General features: G+C 65.3%; 1 protein-coding gene across 2 annotated transcripts in view; it reads right to left on the bottom strand.

Moving 5' to 3' along the window:
• SLC9A5 (solute carrier family 9 member A5) overlaps positions 1-23,087 on the bottom strand; it is a 52,624-nt gene that overhangs the window by 6,599 nt on the left and 22,938 nt on the right. For both annotated transcript variants that reach the window (XM_044987091.1, XM_044987092.1), the window contains exons 4-13: positions 22,610-22,688; positions 17,855-18,032; positions 12,640-12,860; positions 12,211-12,413; positions 9,151-9,240; positions 8,908-8,978; positions 5,964-6,093; positions 4,745-4,833; positions 3,167-3,293; positions 847-1,017 (exon numbers count right to left, since the gene is read on the bottom strand). In XM_044987091.1, coding sequence (XP_044843026.1) covers positions 847-1,017; positions 3,167-3,293; positions 4,745-4,833; positions 5,964-6,093; positions 8,908-8,978; positions 9,151-9,240; positions 12,211-12,413; positions 12,640-12,860; positions 17,855-18,032; positions 22,610-22,688 — 1,359 coding nt within the window. The remainder of the gene's footprint in view (positions 1-846; positions 1,018-3,166; positions 3,294-4,744; positions 4,834-5,963; positions 6,094-8,907; positions 8,979-9,150; positions 9,241-12,210; positions 12,414-12,639; positions 12,861-17,854; positions 18,033-22,609; positions 22,689-23,087) is intronic.

Genomic DNA, 23,087 nt, shown 5'->3' with positions numbered 1-23,087 from the left:
CTCCTGCTCCTGCTCCGTTCCTAGTCCTCCTCCAGCCTTGCTTTCACTCCGGCCTTGTTCCAGTCCTACTCGGGACTCCTGATTCCGGCTCTGACCACTAGGCCAGACCATCTCCATCGTGGTTTCTGACAGCAAGAGCATGTAATACAAACACTGGAGAAGAGAGCCCTGCTTGGACTGTGCCTCTCTCCTCCAGGCAGCCCTGAGGCCGAAAGGAAGATGATGCCATGCTGGAGTGTGCGAAGGGTAGGGGGCAGCAGCTTATCTGGGTCACTTCGAGGGCTGTTTCCGCAGAGGGGATGCGTAACAGACTTGGAGCCTTACAGGAGGGACAGGAATTGCCCAGTACACACTCAGCACAGGAGTTTGCTTCAGTGTAACACCACCGGGAGGGTCTTTCCAGGCTGGCTGGCTTTGTGCATGGATCTCATTGCCACAGATGCACCATCCGCTTCCTGGTCAATCGGAACGGATTTCCTGGGACTAGGGGCGCTGGACATTTGAAGAAGGGGTCCCATAAGGTCACCGTAGGAAACCATTGGTGACATATAACTCTCCTAGTCGAAGGCCAGAATCACGGACGGAGCCGCTCACGCCTGGTACTGTCTAAATGCACGGCTCAAAGCACCTGAGCCAGGATCCCCTGCCATGCTGGGCTGTCCCCAGGGCCTGTCTGCCATGTTGGCAGGTTCCCACTGTCCCGTGTGCTCTGGCTAACACGAGGCTGGTTTCCACTCTGCTTCCAGCCAGGGGACAGTGGCTGGTGGGGCTCCAGCCAGCAGAGGGAGGTTGGCCCACGCAAGACGGGCAAGGCAGGTCGGGCAGCGCCACCCCCGGGGAACTCACCTTTTTCCTGCCGTCTTTCTTCAGCCTGGCCTTGCTCTTGGCCGAGCAGACGTTGTGCTTCGTGGACTTGAAGGTTTCCAGCCGCCTCTTCATGTTCTGCTGGAATATCTCCTTGTCCTGCCGCTCTTGTGTACTCGGGGAGATGAAGTGGCGGCTGTAGCTGGCCTTGTACTAGCCGAGGGAGGAGGCAAAGAAACACAGATGGAGCCTCTGGGGAGGTGGGGTGAGTGATTCATTCCGGGGCCATGAACCGCTGGTCCCTCCCCACCCACCTCCAGGTGTCTGCCCGCAGTGGCTGGCTTCTCCACAGGCCTAGCGCCGCGTGCCCCTCGAGCCCGGCCCATGGCCTCCACCCGGCCGCACGGCACCGTCCCAGTGACGGAGGAGAGGCGAGGACACAAGCAGCTCCTCAGGCTGCCCTGCTCTGGGTGTTCGCGCCCCACAGGATGAGATGGCCAAAGACAAACCATCCCCACCTGTTTCAGTGGGTGCTGGGTGCCTAAACCCCCTTGGCAGCTTTGAAACCCTCAGCCGTTGATGTCATCAGTTCTCAGGCACGTTCTTAAAGTTGGGGCAAAGTTCCTGCACCTTGGCTGCAGCGGGGCCTTCGCCCAGCAGCCCGGGGAGAGCTTGCGTGGCTGAGAGTGGGCAGGGCCCCCGAGATGCACCACGCTGGTTTTGTGTCCACGATGCCACCCGGGAGGGGACGGGCAGTGACAGCGGGGGCATGTGGGCGTGTACAGGAACCATCGCCTGCTGGTGGGGAGGGGCGGAGGGGGCTGTGCATGCGGGCGCCATAGGCTGCTGGCAGCGGGGGGGGAGGGGGCTGTGCATGCGGGCGCCATAGGCTGCTGGCAGCGGGAGGGGAGGGGGCTGTGCATGCGGGCGCCATAGGCTGCTGGCAGCAGGGGGGAGGGAGCTGTGCATGCGGGCGCCATAGGCTGCTGGCAGCGGGGGGGAGGGGGCTGTGCATGCGGGCGCCATAGGCTGCTAGCAGTGGGGTGTGGGGGTGTTTGCATCTGTCTGGGCATGCGCTTTAGCCCAATGTCCTGTCATGGTGTGGCACTGCCTGCAATACTCTGCGATGCCTAAGGGCTGGCTGTGCTGGGCATTCCTCCCTCCGGAGCACGGTGACTGTGGGCATCTGTCTACACGGCATGACTTGGGGGGGGGAGTGGGGCGAGCCCCCCAGCCGGGGTACACGGACTCACACGAGCTAGCGCACCAAGAGGAGCCGTGTGGACGCTGCCGCTTGGGTCGGACCAGCAGCCGGGACCTGTGCTCACCGCGCGTGGGGCCGGGCAGTGTGCAGACAGGACTGTGCAGACTGGGGCTGGGTTTCTAGTCAGAGCCACAATCTGCAGGGCCCAAAGCGGGAATTGGACGGGACCGGACGGCTCTTTGGAGCCGCGCCCCCGCAGCTGGGAGCGGGCCACCACCCCGCCGTACCGACCTCTACCAACGCCCGTCAGAGCAGCGGCACCTGCGCCCCCGGCTAACGCAGCAGAGGGGAACGTGGGGGGAGCGGGGCCAAAGGGGGCCAAACGCTGGCCGTAACGTTGGAAACGGCTGGACACACGGCTGGCCTAGGCCCCTGGGGAAGGGGCAGCCCCAGACCTCGCCCCCCAACCCCTGTCAGCAGCAGCAAGTTGCTCCCTGGACAAGGAGCCCACGGCTCAGAGGGGTTTGGGAGATGCTGGTTGGGAGAAAGCCCCCGGAAAATCGAACCAGGGGCCTAGCGACTGTACTGGGTTCAGAGGCCCTTAAGAACGACCAGCAGGTGGGACTGACACAACCGCTCCTGTTTAGGATGGGGCCAGCTACGGACAGGCTTCTGCGTCGGTCCCGATCCCTCCCCTTGTCCCCTGCCCCAGGCCGATGTGGCCGCTCCGGGCACTACACAGGGCCTCTCCCTGTTTTAGGTTTTGCTCTATTTCCCCGGTCCCAGGGATACCGGCCTGATGGCTACTCAGCCTCCCTTGCCCGTTTAACTCAATGCTGCACCATCCTCCTGGGCACAGAGACACGAGCTGTGGGCATGAAGCCCGGTCCAGCTCAGTGCTAAGCAAACTCCCAGGGCTCCGGGACCAGGCGATTCCCAATAGTTCTGCTCACCACGACCCTGGGAAAGGACACGTCCAGGGGCCAGGCTGCTGCATACAGCGAATGCTCGGCCAGCACTGGGCCTGCACCCTGCTCTGGTGAGAGATACCGGGAGTGGGGAGGGCTGGTTTCTATGCCCCCCCCAGTGTTTCCTACGGCTCATTACGACTCCTATCGGTGCTGCAGCGAGGTGGTGATGGGGCCCAGGGATGCTCACCCTCCGGCGGGGTTTGTAGAGGCTCCCGCGTAACACATGGTGCATCACGGCATCTTCCTTATCCCTCCTGCTCCTCACGGTGTCGATCACCTGCAGATCCAGACATGCGCCGCTGCCGCTTTCCCTCCTGCGAGGGAGACACGGGCAGAGCGCTCAGCGCCCCCCGCTGGGGCAGAGCCAGCGCGCGGGCGGCGCACGGTCAGTCTGCCAGCGCCAAGGTAGTGGGTGAGCTCTGTGCGCCTCCAGGCCAGAGCCATCACAGCACACGGCCTGGGGCATCGGCAGAGCTCGCTGGATCCCCGCGCTCTGCTCTCCAGCGCCCCCTCTGGCCAGCGCTCAGCGTTCGGCTCAGCCCTTCCGCAGGGAGAAAGCAGGTGTGCGTATGTGTGCCGGGGTGCACGCCTGTGCACACAGCCGGGGCACGGCACGGCTCCTACACACTCAGGGACAGCCTGGACACTCCTCCCAGAGAGAAGCAATTCCCCGACTCACGGGTACCCAGCTCACATCTGCCAAGGCCAGCCGACAACTTGCCCCATACGCCAGCTCCTTGCCCTCTCTGACACCACCCAGCCTGCCCCGTCCCTCGCAGTGCAGGGAGCAGTCCCCGCTGCTGTCCCCCAGCCCCACCCCTCCTCCCACACAGACTCTAGGGGCAGATGGGGGGCAGAGAGCGACACTGCTCTGCTGAACCTTGTCCGAGCCCAACCTTGCTCCAGCTGGAGCCCTGCTTCTCCCATGCTCCCCTTCCCTCCCCAGTCGCCCCTCATCCCCCTGCCCCACACCTCTCCCACAGCCCCACTGAACACATCTCCCCCCGTCCTTTGTCTCGGCCCCTTTTCCAGGGAAAGATCTGTCACCACCGAGGAGCGCAGAGGAGCCGGGAATGGAGCGGGCCTGCGCGAGGAGCCGTGGGGGCGTAGCAGATGTCAGCACTGGCTGACAGCGTGAACACACTGTCTACACTTCCTCAAAACACCTTGGGGATTCACACGCCAAAAAACGTTGTTAGCTTAGAGATGCTCCCATTTCCCACCCTTGCAGCACACTAAACCACCCGGAAGTCACCAGTAACGGCAGCTTCACCCGCACCAGCCTCGGCTCACGGGCCTGACCCCCAGCCACACTCACTCGCTTCCAACGTATGGCAGCGGCCATGGGACACAGCGCAGGAGAAACCCACCCAGAACTCCAGCCCCCCCCTTCTCCCTGTGCCACTAACGCTGCGGCGGTAGGTGGAGTGCGGGAGGGAGCTAGCTGGCGGTGGAGCAGAGCAGCCAGAGCGTGCATGAGCCCTGGGGTTTTGGAGGGCAGAGGCGTTGGAGCAGTAAGCGATGGAGTGAAGAGAACGACAAATCCTAATGCATGGCCTGCGGTCACCGCAGCACCCAATGCCCCAGAGGCGGCAGCAGATCTGCCAGCCGGGCAGGACCCGTCAGCCGCAGCCTGGACTGTTTGCAGGTGCATAGGAGGTTAGGGAGGGCGCCATTCCTCCCAGCAGCCACCCCTCTGCAGAGCCGGGGGCGGGAGGACCGGGAGCTCCCAGGGCAGGACCTATCCCGGGGGCAGCGCACTCACAGGAGGTTTGTGACCGACGACTCCGACATGGAGCTCCGGCTGGGCATGGAGGGCAGCGTGAGCCTCGAGGCGGAGAGCACGTGACCACCCTAAAGGGAGCAAGAGACCAGAGCAGCGTCAAAGCCCCCACCTGCGCTCAGGCAGATCCCCCCCGCAGAGCTGAGATGGGAGGTGCCAGGGTTCTGCTGGCACCTTGTGTCCCTCACCAGCCACCAGCTACCCTCTGCTGGCACCACCTGGGGGCTGGGCGGGGCCGGCTGCCGGGGGATCAGCCCCCACTGACTCCACCTGGGGGCTGGGCGGAGCTGTCTGCTGGGGGGATCAGCCCCCCACTGACCCCACCTGGGGGCTGGGCGGAGCTGTCTGCTGGGGGATCAGCCCCCACTGACCCCACCTGGGGGCTGGGCGGAGCTGTCTGCTGGGGGGATCAGCCCCCCTACTGACCCCACCTGGGGGCTGGGCAGAGCTGTCTGCTGGGGGATCAGCCCCCACTGACCCCACCTGGGGCTGGGCGGAGCTGTCTGCTGGGGGGATCAGCCCCCACTGACTCCACCTGGGGGCTGGGCGGAGCTGGCTGCCGGGGGATCAGCCCCCACTGACCCCACCTGGGGGCTGGGCGGAGCTGGCTGCCGGGGGATCAGCCCCCACTGACCCCACCTGGGGGCTGGGCGGAGCTGGCTGCCGGGGGATCAGCCCCCCGATGACCCCACCTGGGGGCTGGGCGGAGCTGGCTGCCAGGAGCAATTGCTAGGTGCCCTCAGAGATATTTGGCAGTTTGTGTTTTTTTACTATTGATGGGCCACTCAGGGGCAGCGCCCGGGGCCCCCGTCCGGGCGGGTGGGGGGAAGCACTCGGGGGGCCCAGCCGGGGGGCAGCGCTCAGGGGGGCCCAGCTGGGAGGCAGCGCATGGGGAGTCCCACTGGCCCCGCTTTCTGCCCCTGGCTCTACGGGGCTGCCAGCTGTCCCTAGGGGAACTGCTCTGGCCTGACAAGCTGCGTCTGCCAGGGCCCTGGCTGGGGGTGGGCTGCCAGCACGGGAGGACTGGTTGGCCTGGGAGCCGGGGCAGAGCTGGTCCCTGTGCCTGGCGGGGAAGTGCCCCCCGCAGGGTCGGTTCATCCAGGAGAGCTGCAGGGGTCAGGCCCCGCCGTTCCCCAGCCGAGCTGCGATCTAGCTGCCGCCGGGCAGGGCGTGCGGTAGCTGCTGGGGGCTGCACCGGTACCTGATCTACAAAGCTGATGGCATCGCGGATATTCAGCTTGCAGTAAACGTCCCAGATTTCGTCTTTGAGCCGATAGGCCGATTTCCGCATCAGGAGCTGGCTCAGGTACCTCTTGTCAAACTGCTCCCATCTGGCACAAGAGGGAGGAGGAGGTGGTGAGCTCCCGTGCACAGGGATCTCCGGGCAGCCCCCTCGCCCCGGCACACCTGGGAGTCCAGCCGAAGGGGCAGGTTAACAAGGCGTCTCCTCTAATGTTCAGCCACATGCCCCAGAGACAGGTACAGCAGCAATCGAGCTGCGATTCCCAGTGGCGCTGGGGGAGGACAATTCCACGGGGGTGGGGGCAATGCTCATTCAGGGGCAGTGAGGGGAGGGGGTGGGGTGGGAGCATTCCTTACACAGGCCCGGCAGTCGCTGGTACGAGGAAGCAGCTGTGCAGCCACTGGGGGAGAAAGATCTGGCCGCTAGCGCGTGAAGCTGGCTGGGAGCTGAGGGGGAGCGGCCCCCCGTGCTGAGAGCACCACGGCTCCGTAGGAAGGCAGGGTGCCGAGGGGCGGGAGGGCAGGGAGAGCGTCCTGTGGGAGGGGGCGGGCGGCAGGAGGGGACCCCACAGGGACTGCGGTGGGCGAGCAGGGCAGAGAAGGCTCTCCCGAGCTGGAACCCCTCCCCATCAGGAAATGGAGTCAGGGCTGTGGTGCCTCATGGGAGCTGGAGCTCCAGCACCCTTGTGCCCCACGTCATCCAGGGGGCTCGTGCCTGGCTGGACTCCATCTCCCACGGAGCCCCGCGGTCTCTCCCCGTGGCCAAGCTGCCACGGCACATCGTGGACTCTCACAGAGCATGGCAGAGGCCCAAGACTGGGGTGATGGTGCACGCTGTACACTTTCTAAAAATATGTTTCTAAGTGTGAATATGATGTAACTGGAATATGCTTCATGCAAAAGGTCTCTTGTAAGGTGTCATTACAAAGCTTATAATCTACTGCGTGTGATCATCCTACTCGTATAAATGTACCACTTCTGTATCTGAAACTAGAAATATGAAATATAACTCTGAGGGTTTATTGTAATTATGCAAAGTGGGGGCCATTAATGGTGGTTTAGAATCTTGATGGCTCCCATTAACCAGGACAATTGACTGTACATGGCTCTGTTTACCTGCAAGCCTGCCTGTGGGTAATGGAAAATGGGGGTCTTACAGACATGTGACCATGTCACATGATACTGGAATCCATCTTAAACCTGGTGCTTTTCCACTTAGAAGGAGGGGTGGGAACCCCGAGAGACACAAGATTCCCGCCTTGTGCCAAAGCGATAAAAGGGGGTGGAGCAGGACAAGGGGGTTCCAGCCATGAGAAAACCCCTGCTTTTCACCTAAGATGCCTGCTGGAGCTAACAAGGGCTGTACCGGGGAAAGGGTTGGGCCCAGACTAGGAAGGAGTCTAGTCTGTGAAAGAAGCTTATTGGAACATCTCTGAGGGAGAGATATTATCTGTATTCAGTTTCTTAATGTATTAGGCTTAGACTTGTGTGTTTTGTTTTACTTTGCTTGGTAACTTACTTTGTTCTGTCTGTTATTACTTGGAACCCCTTAAATCCTACTTTTTATACTTAATAAAGTCACTTTTGTTTATTAGTATACCTAGAGTAAGTGATTCATACCTGGGGGAGCAAACAGCTGTGCCTATCTCTCTATCAGTGTTATAGAGGACAGACAGTGGTATGGAGGACAGACAATTTAAGCTTTATACAGGGTAAAACGGATTTATCTGGGGTCTGGACCCCATTGGGAGCTGGGTGTTTGGGTGCTGGAGCTAGGTGACCTGCTGAGCAGTTTTCGGTTAAAGTCTGCAGCTTTGGGGGTGTGGACCAGACCTGCGTCTGTGTTGCAGCAGGCTAGCGTGTCTGGCTCAACAAGGCAGGATTCTGGAGTCCCAAACTGGCAGGGAAAATGGGCTCAGAGGCAATCTCAGCACATCAGGTGACAGTCCCAAGTGGGTCTCTGTAACCGAACCCACCACAACTGGCCGGGCCTGGTGCTGAGCAGGGGCTGAGAGAGGAGGGCACCACGGATTTAAAAGTGTGCTGAGCAATCCCATCTTGCATCTTCCCGGCCCCAAGATCACAGTCCAAGAAGCTGGGAGGTCAGGGCGGGTGTCAGGGTTGAGGCTGGGACCACGGTGGGTAGAGAGATGAGGAAGTTGTGGTGGGGGTGGGTGGGGAAATGAGGGTGTCGGGTTGGGTCGGAGAGAGGAGGTGGTTGGAGTGGGGGTGATGAAGAGGTTGGGACTAGGGCGGGGTGGGCAGAGAGGCGAGCAGTTCAGGGTCAGGTTCAGAGCGGATGGGGAGATGAGGGGGTCGGTGCTGGGGTGGGCATGGGTGGAGCGATGAGGGTATCGGGGGTTGGGGCAGGGGTGGGGTAGTCAGGGAGATGAGGGTGTCGGGGTTGTGTGGGGAGAGGAGGAGGTTGCAGCTGAGGTGATGAAGGGGGTGGGGTGGGCAGAGAGGCATTGGGGTCAGGTTCAGAGGGATGGGGAGATGAGGTGGTTGAGTGATGTGAGGGGGCTGGGGTGAGTGGGGGTGAGCCCCCCTAGACAGGTGCCGTTGGCTCCGGGATGCGATCGCAGGGACCAGAAGGCCCGAGACCCGCTGGGACGCACCGTTCACAGTCCCAGGGAGCCGGGCCTGTGGCGGGGTCCTGGGGCAGAGAGCAACACTGGGCCTGCCAGCCCCACACCAGCCTCACGCTGATCCTCTCAGGCCTGCAGAGCGAGGGGTCCCCTTCCAAGCCCCTGTAGGGCCCCAGGGTCCCCACTCAGTGCCCCACAGCTGGCACGGGCCCAGGGAACACACAGGGCCAGAGCGCGACGGGAGAGGCAGCCGTGGCGGGGGGTCAGGAGCAGGCGAGGGGGGGGCAGAGGCCCCCAGCACACGTGGGCACTCACTTGTCTCGCCAGTACCGGTAACCGTGGTGACCGACCACATCCTCCACCGCTGCCAGAATGTGGTCAAAGGCCTTGGAAAGAGAAAACACAGTGAGTGAGTGCTGGGGGGGGCCTGGGGCAGAGTCTGAACTGGCGCCCCATCCCTGCTGGGAAGTGCCCCTGTCAAACGGAGAGCCGGGGCAGGGCCCGTGGCAGGCAGGGCCGGGGAGACGCCGGCCGGCCCGGCTTGGCCCCGCTACCTACGTGCTCGTGCAGTTCCTCGTTCAGCGTTGGCTTGTGATGGTCACTCCGCTTCACCTTCAGCCACTTCACCAGCGGCTTGATGGTCAGACCCTGAAAGGGCAGAGCAGGGCTGTCAGCAGGGGAGCGTCCCCAGCAGGGCTCTGTGGGCACCGAGCCAGCCCCAACTCCCCCCAGCAAGGGGAGGCTGGCCCAGCTGCCCCAGCCTGGGCAGCATCTACCCTGGGCCTTGGCCGCTCCGCTCTCCCCTCTTCTGAGCGCTTCCCTGGGGGAGCCCGCCGAGCCCTCCGCCCCAGTACACAGGCAGCCAGGGCCAAGATGCAGCACAAGAAAGGAGGTGCTGCCCCAAGGCCTTGGCACCAGGAGATATGTGCCTACAGCGTACCAGGGCCTCCATGCCTCTTGCACGCTGGTGTCGATCAGAAGTGGCTCCGGTGCCGTCCCAGTGACACCGGGGCAGGGAGGTGTTAAAATTGGGACCTCAGTATGGGCTGAGGTCCTTAGACGCTGCCCGCTACAGGCAAAGCTGACAGACGCCTGGTTTCTTGGGCAGGGAAGAAGCCTTTGGTAGAGCGGCTGCTGGTGCAGTGCAGGGGAGGGGACGCTTGGGACCGGCAGCCCCCAGCCAGGCGGTTAGCCACCAGCCGGCGCGGTGAACCACCCAGTCATTGGGAGAATAAAATCCCGGAGAAGCGCAGAGGAAGCAGAGGCCAGGGCACATAGAAGAAGGGGAAACCCCCATATGGCCAGACATGATGGAACAAACATGAATCACAAAACACGCTGGGACTGAATCCACCTCGGGGGCAGTTCCAGCAAAGGCAGCAGAGTCACACGGGGGTGGCTTGACCTATTGACGTCGATGCGACGAGGACCAGTCTGCGCAGGGATCACAGAACCGCAGCAGTGAGCGGGTTTATAAAGAACCCCAGTCTCGCCAGCCAGGCTCGGCTGCTGGCTTTGGAGCGGAGCTTCTTCTGACAGGCCACGTGCCCTATCTCCACGAGGGACGGGATCTCTGTGGGGCAGGCGCCGCCCTTAACTGTAGGTGGAGCAGGCAGGCTGCCCCTGTGCGGCCTTCAGGAGACTGCAGGGCTCACACCCGGCCTGGCACAGCTGTGGGGGGGCAGAGAGCAGCACAGGGCAGGGCTCACACCCGGCCTGGCACGGCTGGGGCAGGCAGAGAGCAGCACAGGGCAGGGCTCACACCCGGCCTGGCACGGCTGGGGCAGGCAGAGAGCAGCACAGGGCAGGGCTCACACCCGGCCTGGCACGGCTGGGGCAGGCAGAGAGCAGCACAGGGGAGGGCTCACACCCGGCCTGGCACGGCTGGGGGCTGGCAGAGAGCAGCACAGGGCAGGGCTCACACCCGGCCTGGCACGGCTGGGGCAGGCAGAGAGCAGCACAGGGCAGGGCTCACACCTGGCCTGGCACGGCTGGGGCAGGCAGAGAGCAGCACAGGGCAGGGCTCACACCCGGCCTGGCATGGCTGGGGGGGGCAGAGAGCAGCACAGGGCAGGGCTCACACCCGGCCTGGCACGGCTGGGGCGGGCAGAGAGCAGCACAGGGCAGGGCTCACACCCGGCCTGGCACGGCTGGGGCAGGCAGAGAGCAGCACAGGGCAGGGCTCACACCCGGCCTGGCACGGCAGGAGCAGGCAGAGAGCAGCACAGGGCAGGGCTCACACCCGGCCTGGCACGGCTGGGGCGGGCAGAGAGCAGCACAGGGCAGGGCTCACACCCGGCCTGCCCAGGGACTTCGCCCCACCAGAATTTTAGCGAGGTCACAGTGCCACCTAGTGGCCACGCCTGAGTCTCACCCTGGGGACCATGGGGGGCACAAGCCCAGGGGCCTATGTTGCTGCTGTCTGCCCGTGCAGGTGGATGGGCTCTAGTGTGGCCTGCTCACAACTAACCCAAACTACATCACACGCGAGTGCCGGCGACGCCTGCCCGAGCTGCAGGGTCTGACACCCAACTCCGAGGCGCAGGCCCCACAGCCGGAGAACGAGGGCCGCTCACTAGTACTCACGAGCAGCACAAGGGGAGGCACCGCTGGCACCCTGTGAGCACGGCTGCCCACCGACCGTCTGGGCGGGAGGCAGGGCCCCGCGGACTCGCCCTGTGCTGCACTGGCACTGGGCGGGGGCCAGAGCCTGCGCAGGGAAAGCAGACGGGGCCGTGGCCAGCAGGGGGGCCAGGACTCACAGGTGCATCTCTCCATTCCCCTCCCGCCCCTGGCTCTGTGCAGGCTCTGTCTGGCAGGGCACATGGACGGGGCCGTGCAGCCCGGAGCTGCCCTGAAGGGGCAGGGGGAGGGAGGGGCTCTGTCTGGCAGGGGGGTCAGCACTTCCGGGGGGTAGCCTCCCCGCTCGCAGTCTCTGCCAACATCCCCTGGCGAATGTAGGTGAGTCCTGCTGATTATTCCTGATGATTATAATACTGAGGGGGTGGGGGGAGTGTGCTAAGAAAACAGTCCCCCGTTGGCAACCCTACCTGGCAACCTTGGAGCAGCTTCTCCTTAGGCTGAACTGGGTGTGACAGGCACCAGGAGCAGAGCGAGGGGGAGGGAACACGGGGGGGAGGTGCCAGCTCCCCTTTAGTAGCCGAACGTCTTTTGCTCTCTCTCTCCTGCTGCGCTCTGGCTCTGTGCCCCAGGCCTAGTGCGTGTGCCCAGCCTGCGTGCCAGGACCAGCGGGGGGAGCCGGCTGGTGCCAGGTAGAGCAGGCAGGAGCGGAGCGCCCAGCCCCGTCTCTCTAAGGCATGCTTTGTCTAAGAGAGAGATGCAGCTGCCCCACCCAGAGAATTGCTATGGGCCCTGCGATGCCCCAGAGGGGGCAGGGCTGTCTGCCCATATCCCAGCACCCCCCACTCCAGTCCTGCCGCCCCAGAGGATTGGAGTCCTGCAGTGCTACCTCCAGCCTCCTCCAACCCAGGCCTTGTACCTCGCCATGAGCTGCCCCCTGCAGCCGGGCCGGAGCACCACAGCTAGCCCTGCGCTCCGGCACAGAGCCAGGCTGGAGGTCTGGTGTGGTTGGGGACGGCCGGGCCCTGCCATGCTGACCTGCACGAGGACGGTGAAGAAGACCACCACGATGGTCGTTGCCACGAAGTAGTCCTTGGCTCGCACCTTGGCTCCATCCAGCAGGATGACCAGAGCAAAGGCGACGGCCCCCCGCAGACCCCCGTACGACATCACCACCTGGTCGATGCGGTCCAGCGGCGTGAGGCGGAAGTGGTTGAGCACCCAGGTCTGGAGGATGACACCTAGGGGAGAAGGGGAGGGATGCGGATGAGGGCCTGGCCTGGTTGTGTGCTCTGCAGGATGCAGCCAGGGACAGGGCTCTTACAAACCCTCTGCAAGAGCCCCCCGGTCCCACCCCTGGCAGTTTGCCCCACGAGCCAGGAGGGGGCTCTGGGCATCCTGGGGACCGGACAGCCCCCAGCCAGAGGCTGAGAGCTGCAGACGGCACGGGACAGGAGAGCGACTGACCCACAGCCCGGAAGAGCAAGATGAAGAGCAGGGTGCCCAGCACCAGCGCCGTGTCCCACGCCCACTTGGAGGTGTCCACGGCGGAGATACCCAGGAACATGAAGATGACGGTCTCGGAGCTGCTCGCCAGCGTTTTCATGGTGTACTTGACAGTGGTGCGGGATTTCCGTGAGATGTTGGCTTCCACATATTTCTTACAGCAGATCCCACAGAAGGTGACCCTAGAAGGCAGCAAGAGCTCGGGATAGACGTGGGTAGGGCCACACTGCCCCCTCCCCACTCCCTTTGCACTGGCCAGCAAGTGCCAGGAGCCCTGCACGCTCATCACAGTGGGATCCCCCTCTCCCGGGTCCCCTGCCCGCTGCTCTCACTCAGCTGAGCCAGAGGGGCCGAGTCTGCGTGTGCAGCAGGGGGACCAGCCCTTCCTCACTGGGCGGCCCCAGCCGTCGCTCGGGCGGTGCTCCCACCCCATGTGGCAGCCTGCAGAGCCCTGTGCCATGTGATAGTCACGCCCGTCTCACGTCCAGCTCCAAGGTGCTGCCGTCCGGCATCGTGTGGCTGCCTACGTGCCCCGGCAGACAAAGGCTCGGCCATGGGATCTAGAGACAGGGCATACAGCACCTGCAGCGTGTCACAGACAGCGTCAGCAACTCACCAGGCGGCCGCTGCAGAGCTCAGAGGCCCACGCCCTGAGAGAAGGACAGCCAGAGCCCACCAGCACACCGGGGTTCGCAAACTGCCTGTGGTTCTCCACATACCGTGCGCCAGGCACACCAGCTACCACGGCTGCTCTGCTCTCTGGGCTCTGAGAATGGACAGTCAGCCTCACCCACCACCACCCTCTGCCCGCCCTCAGGCCCTAAAGCCAGGCTGGGCAGAAATGGCTTCTTCCTAAAGCCCCCCTGCTTCCCCAGGAGCACTGCCTGCCCTGCCCTGCCCTGGCCCGGGGAGAGCCCCTCCTAGCCCCCGAAGGGCCAGCGCTCCTGCTTAGAGCAGCACTTCAGTACCAGCCACAAACGGCCCTTCCTCATTCAGTCGCAGCTTTCTCCAGGCTCTGCCAGGGCCCTTACGTGGCTCTTCCTACGCGTGGCCTGGGCCCCGGAGTTACTGCTCGCGGCCAGTGACTGAACAAAGCGAGAGGGAAGCGGCCGGATCAGACCCTGGGGCACCCGGCTACAGGATGTTCCCTGACATGGGCTGGGGCAACAGGCCAGGGCGGGAGGAGGCAAGAGACCACCGTGCACGGAGCCCCTCGCGGACGGCAGCGCCCCGGGCAGTGCCTCCCACAGGCAAGTCTCTGGGTTCAGGGAGGTTCCGTTGGGTCTGAGCTGGTCAATGCGGGCGCAGACCAACGTCTCCGAGCGAGCCCGGACGCCAGCGATCTCTGCGCTGAAATTGTCACCGCCTTGGGCTGCTCGTCGAAACGCCGCCGGGGGGGTGGATCGCCCAGGGACGGAGCTCTCCTGGGACAGCATGCCAGGCAATTTACCCGCAGACAGGAACAGCGTCAGCACCTCTCAGGAGCTCCAGCCTGGCCCCGGCTGGCTGCCCTTGCCCTGGCGTCTCTCCCCCACAGCCTCTCCTCTGTCCCGCTGGGGAGGCGCTGAGAGGCTCCCAGAGGGGGAGGAGGGAGCCTGCCACTATGGGGGGGAAGCTTTGTCCCAATGCTGCCATTTCTGCTCCTTCGGTCAAGTCCCCGGGACAGAGAGTCCCCGGGAAAGGCCCTTTCCCGAGTGACAGGAATCTAGCTGCTGAACCTACAAAATCAAACCAGTCTGGGCTCAGAACCCACCCGGCGACCAGGAGATCACAGTATAACGTATGCGATGCAACGCCCGGCTCCAGGGCACTGGCTTTGCAGCCCATGTGTAGCAGCAGCTCCTGGGGAGAACGGGCCGGGCACCCCCAGCTCAGTTCCTAGGAAAGGGCCCCAGCGACTCGACCGGGGCCCGGGAGTCTCAGACGGAGCACGCGGGGGCCGGAGAGAGGAGGAGACACTGAATGCAAAGGGAGCCTGGGAGTCCCAGCGTCTCCTCTCGGTTCAGGGTGTCGCTGTCTCAGGCCAGGCCCCTACGGGGTAGGGGGGTTCCCCCCCAGAGCAGTCGTTGGCTGGGGCGTGGGGAGAGGTGCCATCTGGAATTCGCCCAGGGTGACTATTTCCTTGCCGCTGACTGGTCCGTTTACAATCTCGTGGGCCTCCTTGGTGGGAGCCGGGAGGTTCTGTGGTGATGGGAGGGGGCTGAAGTTTCTTTGCTCCCGCTGGCTGCTGTGTCAGACCTAGAGCAAGCTGAGCTCAAGGTTTTCAAGGGCCGTTGCTAGAGAGCAGGGTCTCCCCCACCCCCGGGGCCTCGGGGGGAGAGCCCTGAGCTCTGGTAGCAGAGCAGCCAGGGCCTGGAGACAGTCAGCACCTCAGGTGGGAAAGCGAGTGAGGGGTCTGAGAGCTGGAGATCAGCTCCTGGAATGAGCAAAGAACCTTGCTGGGGGGCGAACCCTGGAGATCCCCTCACAAGCAATTAACCCCTCTGTTGGGTGACTGGGGCAGGGCCATTGTCTGGCGATGTGAAGGGGGGGGGCTGCGGGTGGGGCGCGAGGCGCGGCGCGAAGGGGAGGGGGCCGCGGATGGGGCGCGAGGAGCGACGCGAAGGGGAGGGGGACGCGGGTGGGGCGCAAGGCGCAGTGCGAGGGCAGGGGCCGCGGGTGGGGCGCGAGGCGTGGCGCGAAGGGGGGGGCCAGGGGCTGCGGGGGGGGCGCAAGGCGCGACGCGAAGGGGGGGGCAGGCGCTGCGGGTGGGGCGCGAGGAGCGAAGGGGAGGGGGCCGCGGGTGGGGCGCGAGGCGCGGCGCGAGGGGAGGGGGCTGCGGGTGGGGCTCGAGGAGCGAAGAGGAGGGGAGGGGGCCGCGGATCGAGGCACAGCGCGAGGGGAGGGGGCCACGGGTGGGGGCGAGGAGCGAAGGGGAGGGGGCCGCGGGGGGGGGCGAGGCGCGATGGGCAGGGGCTGCGGGTGGGGTGCGAGGCGTGGCGCGAAGGGGGGGCAGGGGCTGCGGGTGGGGCGCGAGGCGCGAAGGGGAGGGGGCCGCGGGTGGGGCGCGAGGCGCAGTGCGAGGGCAGGGGCCGCGGGTGGGGCTCGAGGCGCGAAGGGGAGGGGGCTGCGGGTGGGGCGCGAGGAGCGAAGGGGAGGGGGCCGCGGGTGGGGCGCGAGGCGCGGCGCGAAGGGGGGGGCAGGGGCTGCGGATGGGGCTCGAGGAGCGAAAGGGAGGGGGCCGGGGGTGGGGCTCGAGGAGCGAAGGGGAGGGGGCCGCGGGTGGGGCGCGAGGCGCAGAGCGATGGCAGGGGCCGCGGGTGGGGCGCGAGGAGCGAAGGGGAGGGGGCCGGGGGTGGGGCTCCAGGAGCGAAGGGGAGGGGGCTGCGGGTGGGGCGCGAGGCACCGCCGAAGGGGGGGGCAGGGGCTGCGGATGGGGCTCGAGGAGTGAAGGGGAGGGGGCCGCAGGTGGGGCTCGAGGAGCGACGCGAATGGGAGGGGGCTGCGGGTGGGGCGCGAGGGGCGGCGCCGAGTGGAGGGGGCTGCGGGTGGGGCGCGAGGGGCAGCGCGACGGGCACACGTCTGCGGTACAGTCACGAGGATACACGCGAAGGGCAGTGGGCCGCGGGTGGGGCTCGAGGCGCGGCGCGAAGGGGAGGGGGCCGCGGGTGGGGCGCGAGGAGCGACGCGAAGGGGAGGGGGCCGCGGGTGGGGCGCGAGGAGCGACGCGAAGGGGAGGGGGCCGCGGGTGGGGCTCGAGGGGCGGCGCGAAGGGGAGGGGGCCACGGGAGGGGCTCGAGGCGCGGCGCGAAGGGGAGGGACCTGCGGGTGGGGCGCAAGGCGCGGTGCGAAGGGGAGGGGGCCGCGGGTGGGGCTCGAGGGGCGGCGCGAAGGGGAGGGGGCCGCGGGTGAGGCGCGAGGAGCGATGCGAAGGGGAGGGGGCTGCGGGTGAGGCGCGCGGTGCGAAGGGGAGGGACCTGGGGGTGGGGCGCGAGGCGCAGCGCACGGGGAGGGGGCCGCGGGTGGGGCGCGAGGAGCGGCGCGACGGGGAGGGGGTCGCGGGTGGGGCGCGAGGGGCGGCGCGACGGGGAGGGGCCGCGGGTGGGGCGCGAGGCGCGGCGCGAAGGGGAGGGGGGCACGGGTGGGGCGCGAGGCGCGGCGCGACGGGGAGGGGGCCGCGGGCGGGGCTCGAGGGGCGGCGCGAAGGGGAGGGGGCCGGGGGTGGGGCTCGAGGGGCGGCGCGAAAGGGAGGGGGCCGCGGGTGGGGCGCGAGGGGCGGCGCGACGGGGAGGGGGCTGCGGGTGGGGCGCGAGGAGCCACGCGAAGGGCAGGGGGCCGCGGGTGGGGCGCGAGGGGCGGCGCAAGGGGAGGGGGCTGCGGGTGGGGCTCGAGGCGCAGCGCACGGGGAGGGGGCCGCGGGTGGGGCGCGAGGAGCGACGCGAAGGGGAGGGGCCGCGGGTGGGGCGGGGGGAGGGGCGGCGCGAAGGGGAGGGGGCCGCGGGTGAGGCGCGAGGAGCGATGCGAAGGGGAGGGGGCTGCGGGTGAGGCGCGCGGTGCGAAGGGGAGGGACCTGGGGGTGGGGCGCGAGGCGCAGCGCACGGGGAGGGGGCCGCGGGTGGGGCGCGAGGAGCGATGCGAAGGGGAGGGGGCTGCGGGTGGGGCGCGAGGAGCGAAGGGGAGGGGGCCGCGGGTGGGGCTCGAGGCGCGGCAGGAAGGGGAGGGGGCCGCGGGTGGGGCGCGAGGAGCGATGCGAAGGGGAGGGGGCTGCGGGTGGGGCGCAAGGCGCGAGGAGCAAAGGGGAGGGGGCCGCGGGTGGAGCGCGAGGAGCGACGTGAAGGGGAGGGGGCTGCGGGTGAGGCGCGCGGTGCGAAGGGGGGGGACCTGCGGGTGGGGCGCGAGGCGCAGCGCACGGGGAGGGGGCCGCGGGTGGGGCGCGAGGAGCGATGCGAAGGGGAGGGGGCTGCGGGTGGGGCGCGAGGAGCGAAGGGGAGGGACCTGCGGGTGGGGCGCGAGGAGCGAAGGGGAGGGGGCCGCGGGTGGGGCTCGAGGCGCGGCGTGAAGGGGAGGGCAGGGGCTGCGGGGAACCTGCCCCCACACGGAGGCGCCGCGCCCGTCCCGCGGGGCCCAGCGTCCCTCCCACCCCGGCCGGGGCAGGCCGGCTCTCGCCCCGGGAAGAGCCCAGGCGCGCGGTACTCACGCCAGGATGGAGGAGAGCGAGACCATCTCGGCGGCCAGGTACGCCATGTACGCCAGCAGGAAGACGAAGAGCGGCTCGATGATGCGCACGCGCTTGGTGAACCTGGTGATCAGCGCCAGCAGGAAGGCGAAGAGCAGCCCCACGGCCGCCCCCCCGAGGCTCACCACGAAGAAGGAAGCTGGGGGGCACAAGAGCAGATCCCCACGGAGTGAGTCTTGCTGGCTGCAGCCTCGGCTCTCGGCGGCCGTTTGCTTCCCAGCCGCGAGCCCTGCAGAAGGCAGCTTGTATCTACCGCCGGAGGGAGCCTCTCTCCCTCGCCCGGAGATCTGCCCGCTGAGCCTGCCCTGGAGAGGCCTCTACTGAGGACGGCTGCACCCCAAAAGCAGTGAACCCGGCTAAGTGCAGAGGTCGGGACGCGCCGCACAGGGGCTGCTCTTTCTTCCTTACTGACGAATATGGAGACGCGCCTATCTCGTAGAGCTGGAAGGGACCTCGAAAGGTCAGCGAGTCCAGCCCCTCCCTTCACTAGCAGGGCCAGGTACTGATTTTGCCCCAGATCCCTAAGTGGCCCCCTCCAGGATTGAACTCACAACCCTGGGTTTAGCAGGCCAATGCCCAAACCGCTGACCCTGCTCCGCCCCCTTCCCCAAGGCCCCGCCCTCGCTCTGCCTCGGTCACTGCAGTTTTAACGGGCATGTCGCTTGTCGAATAAACCCCCTTCGGAGGAAAGCCCGGCGACGTGCCCGTTAAAAATGCAGTGACAGAGGCGGGGCGAGGGCGGGGCCTTGGGGAAGGGGGCGGATAAGGGACAGGAAGAGGCAGAGCAAGGGTGGGGATTGGGGGGGGGCAGAGCAGGGGCAGGGAGAGGAGGGGCGAGGGCAGGGGCTTGGGGGAGGGGGCGGAGCAGGGGCAGGGAGAGGCAGAGAAAAGCAGGGGGTTTAGGGGAGGGGCGGAGCAGGGGCAGGGAGAGGAGGGGCGAGGGCAGGGGCTTGGGGGAGGGGGCGGAGCAGGGGCAGGGAGAGGCAGAGCAAGGGTGGGGGTTTAGGGGAGGGGCGGAGCAGGGGCAGGGAGAGGCGGGGTGAAGGCAGGGGTTTGGGGGGGGCAGAGCAGGGGCAGGGAGAGGAGGGGGGAGGGCGGGGGTTTGGGGGAGGGGGCAGGGCAGGGGCAGGGAGAGGAGGGGGGAGGGCGGGGGTTGGGGGGAGGGGCCAGGGCAGGGGCAGGGAGAGGTGGGGCGAGGGCAGGGCCTTGGGGGAGGGGGCAGGGCAGGGGCAGGGAGAGGAGGGGCCTTAGGGAAGGGGGTGGAGCAGGGGCAGGGAGAGGAGGGGGGAGGGCGGGAGTTGGGGGAGGGGGCGGAGCAGGGGCAGGGAGAGGAGGGGGGAGGGCGGGGGTTTGGGGGAGGGGGCGGAGCAGGGGCAGGGAGAGGAGGGGGGAGGGCGGGGGCTTGGGGGAGGGGGTGGAGCAGGGGCAGGGAGAGGAGGGGGGAGGGTGTTGCCCTCGGGGTGGAGCATCCCCAGGGAAAACTAAAAGTCAGCACCTGTGTCTCTGACGCTCCCACTCTGGCCCGTGCACGTACCGCGGCGCCGGCCCGGCACAGATATGACAAGCCGGCGCACGCAGCACAGGGAAATAGGGGGCAGGGAGCAGCTCTCTCAGGACAGAGCGAGGCCTGGGCCTGCTCAAGGGACACAGACCTGAGGCGCGGCAGCGTCTGATGAGGAGGCCTCCAGCGGAGACAAAGGAGCCCCTCTGGGAACGTCTTGGCGCTGCCTGGCGTGGCAGAGCGGGAGAGATGGGACAGTCCACTGGGAGTGAGGCGTTCAGCTCCTGATTCCAAACGCCGCCGCCTCTGCCCACAGGGGCAGGCAAAGGGGAGCTGCGGCCCCTCCCCAGGATCAAAGGCAGCCACCAGGCCCCGGGGAACAAAAAGCAAAACCTTCTCCTGTGCGCTTCCTGGGGGCCACCCCCTGCAGCCTCCAGCCCCACTCCATCCCCTAGCTGCCAAACCTCCCACTCGCCCCCCAGAGCAGCTACACAGACAGCCCACCGGGGCAAACCGAACATCTGGGGGCAGCAAAAATCAGTGGGATTGCATCTATAAATAAATACCCCAAGAATTACAGGATTGGACAGGGGATTTCAACTATGCTACTTTGGGTGACGCCTACTAACACTTCAGGTACAACAATGGAAAAACCAGACAGGGCGGATGACCCATCAGCAAGAACAATGGACTGTGAAAAGCTTGGCCTTCCTGGGGACGCGCCATACTGCCCCTGACTCATGGACGCTGTGACCCTACAGAGTCAGGGGGTCTTGTTACCTGACACTAAACATTACCGGGGACTTCTTGTGACTTTCCACTGGAAGGGAAGGGGGATCAAGTTTGGGGAACAAAGGATTCCCGCTTTGTGTAAATCCTATTTAAGGGTGGGGAGGAAGGCAAACGGGTCTCCTCCTCCTCCTCTCCATGGCCTGTCTGCCCAAGAAGAAAGACTGGTAAAGCCACCTGAAGGGAAGGCGAGGGGGACTCCAGACGGAGACAGGGTCCAGTCTGAAACGGAATATAACCGGAACTCTGAACCACAGAAACTTTGCAACCTGCCTAAAATAACATTGAGGGTGAGAATTTACATTGTGTAACCTGTTTCTGAAGTCTATTGAGCTTAGCTTGCGTATTTTGGTTTATTTGGTCAGTAATCTGCTTGGTTCTGTCTGTTCTCTCTTATATTCACTTACAATTCACCTTTTGTAGTTACTAAACTTATTTCTTGTTTATAATATAACCCCAGTTTCTATCATTTCTAACGGGGGGAGGGGGAGAAGTCATGCACATCTCGCTTCACATTGAGGGAGGGGGCGAATTTTACGAGCTTGCGCTGTACAAATATTTCTATACAGCGCAAGACAGGGTTATTTCGGGTTTGTCTCCCAAAAGGGGTGTGCACGTGAGTGCTGGGGGAACCCCTCACACGGAGCTGACTTCGGTCTGCGTCTGCAGCAGGGTGTGGGTGGGTGTCAGTCGAGAGGCCGGCGAGCCTAATCCAGCAAAGCAGGGAGAGGGAGCCCAGGCTGACTGAGCAGGGGAGGCTCAGTGAAACCCCAGCACATCAGGTGGCACCCAGAAGCGGGGTCCAACCCGTCACACCAATCAACCAAAACAAGCCTCCACCTATGGCTGGAGACCAGAGGCTGATGTTTGCTCTGTATGATCTGTGAAACGGGACATGGGCACATGCTACAACAGGGGTGGGCAAACTTTTTGGCCCAAGGGCCACATCGGGGAATAGACATTGTATGGCGGGCCATGAATGCTCACAAAATTGGGGTTGCGGTGCGGGAGGGGGTGATGGCTCGGGGGGGGGGGGGTGCAGGCTGCAGTGGGCCCAAGCCGCTGGCAGTTTGCTCACCCCTGTGCTACAAGCTGGCCCCTCGCAGCCAGATGCTCGGGGCAGGTTGGGACTGGCCTCGTAACCTCAGCCGGCTCATCTCCTGACCAGAGCCCTTGGCCATGGTTAAGGTGTATTGGGCTTGTATAAAATCATAGAATCGTAGGACTGGGAGGGACCTCGAGAGGTCGTCTAGTCCAGCTCCCTGCACTCCTGGCAGGACTAAGGATTATCTAGACCAGTGCTTCTCAAAGCAGTGGTCCGTGGACCGGTGCCAGTCCGCGAGCCATCGGCTGCCGGTCCGCAGCGAGTTTCCTCATAGGAGCATTGAATAGGATAATGATATGGCAACGGTCCCTGGCACATTGGGAAAAAAATTGCCGGTCCCCCACATCAGCTAGCTTGAGAAGCACTGCTCTAGACCATCCCTGACAGGCGTGTGTCCAACCGGCTCGTAAAAACCTCCAAAGATGGAGATTCCACAACCGCCTTAGGCAATTTATTCCAGTTAGGAAGTTCCCCTGGCTTTTGGTCCCTACCCCATCTGTCTGTCCGTCCACAGAGCTCCTCGGGGGCAGGGCTGCCTATGGGGCAAGCGGCCTGCACACCAGGGACGCTGTCAGACAGACAGCCAGCACGCACATCTGGCCAGGTCTATGCACAAAGCAAACGGTTAGAAGCTGCACCCTGGCACCTGAGATCCGCTTCTACAGCCTCCATTTAGACTCACTCGACTCACCCAGCCACGAGAGCTGGGAGAGAGCTCCTGGGTCACACCTCCCCTGTCTCTGCCAGCCGGCCACGGCTGTTCAGAGTACGTGGTCCCGTCCAGTTTACACGTCCCAAGCGATGGGACTTCCAGCACCTCCCCTGGGAAGCCAGTCCACCGCAGTCCCTTCCAGTGGCACGGCATCTGCCCGGCTCACCCGCCTGCCCGTCCCCTCTCCTCACGGCCTGCTCCCCCCCAGACCCACAGCGAGTTGGGAATGTCAGGTCCTTTCTAAGCCTGTCACGTTCTCTTAAGGACTTGGGATCTTCAAGCATTTGACCCTGGAGACCGGCTGTGTGCATGGCCCGGCACCCCAGCGAGCTGCCCAGTGGGTTGTACGGGGCAGGGCAGGCGGGTGAGTCCTTTACAAAGCCCTGGAGGGGACGTCGTCCTGTATGGCCCACCATGCACGCGTGACACAGGCCACCCTCCTGTCACCGGCCCAGGGCTGTATGGAGGGCACTTGCCTTCACGCAGTCAGCCAGTCTGGTCTCCCCAGCAGGGGGAGCTGGCAGCCACGCCCGCTCGACACACCCTCCAGCAGAGGAAGCAGGCCCGGGGACCGCGTGGCTAGCAGAGAGGGGCTGGAGAGACACTCACCGACACCCTTCAGGTAGTCTGTGGCCTGGACGTGCGCAGGGCCCATCTCCACAAAGGAGTTAAAGACTTTGTACAGCACCTGCAAGGCAAAGCAACGGGGTCAGCCCGACGCCTGGGCCCGATGGACCAACAGCCCCTTCTCGACTCTAGCCTGCGCTGTCCTGGGCAGCGTGAGGATGTGTTTCTCCTTTCGGGCATGTGATGCCTGCCCTGCAGACCCTGCCTCTTGGGCGGGTGAGAAGCAGGGAGGCGGCAGACTCTAGGCTCTCCGGGTGCGGGGCTTCCCGGGCGAAGGGACTCCAGAGTGGGAGTGTACGTCTCCTGCCACCACCTGCTCTGGATCTGCCTAGGGCGTTTCCCCAGCTAGTCCTGTGCTGGGCTCTCCCGAGCACACACTGAAGTACCAGGGGGTGGTGTGTGGTGTGCAAACCCCTTTGGCTCGTCGCTTGATCCAGCTGTGAAGCCACGTTGTTCGGGT

Source organism: Mauremys mutica, chromosome 14 (assembly GCF_020497125.1).
Source record: "Mauremys mutica isolate MM-2020 ecotype Southern chromosome 14, ASM2049712v1, whole genome shotgun sequence".
Lineage (NCBI taxonomy): Eukaryota > Metazoa > Chordata > Testudines > Geoemydidae > Mauremys > Mauremys mutica.
The sequence above is the reverse complement of the archived record's forward strand: the minus strand, read 5'-3'. Positions and strand labels throughout refer to the sequence as shown.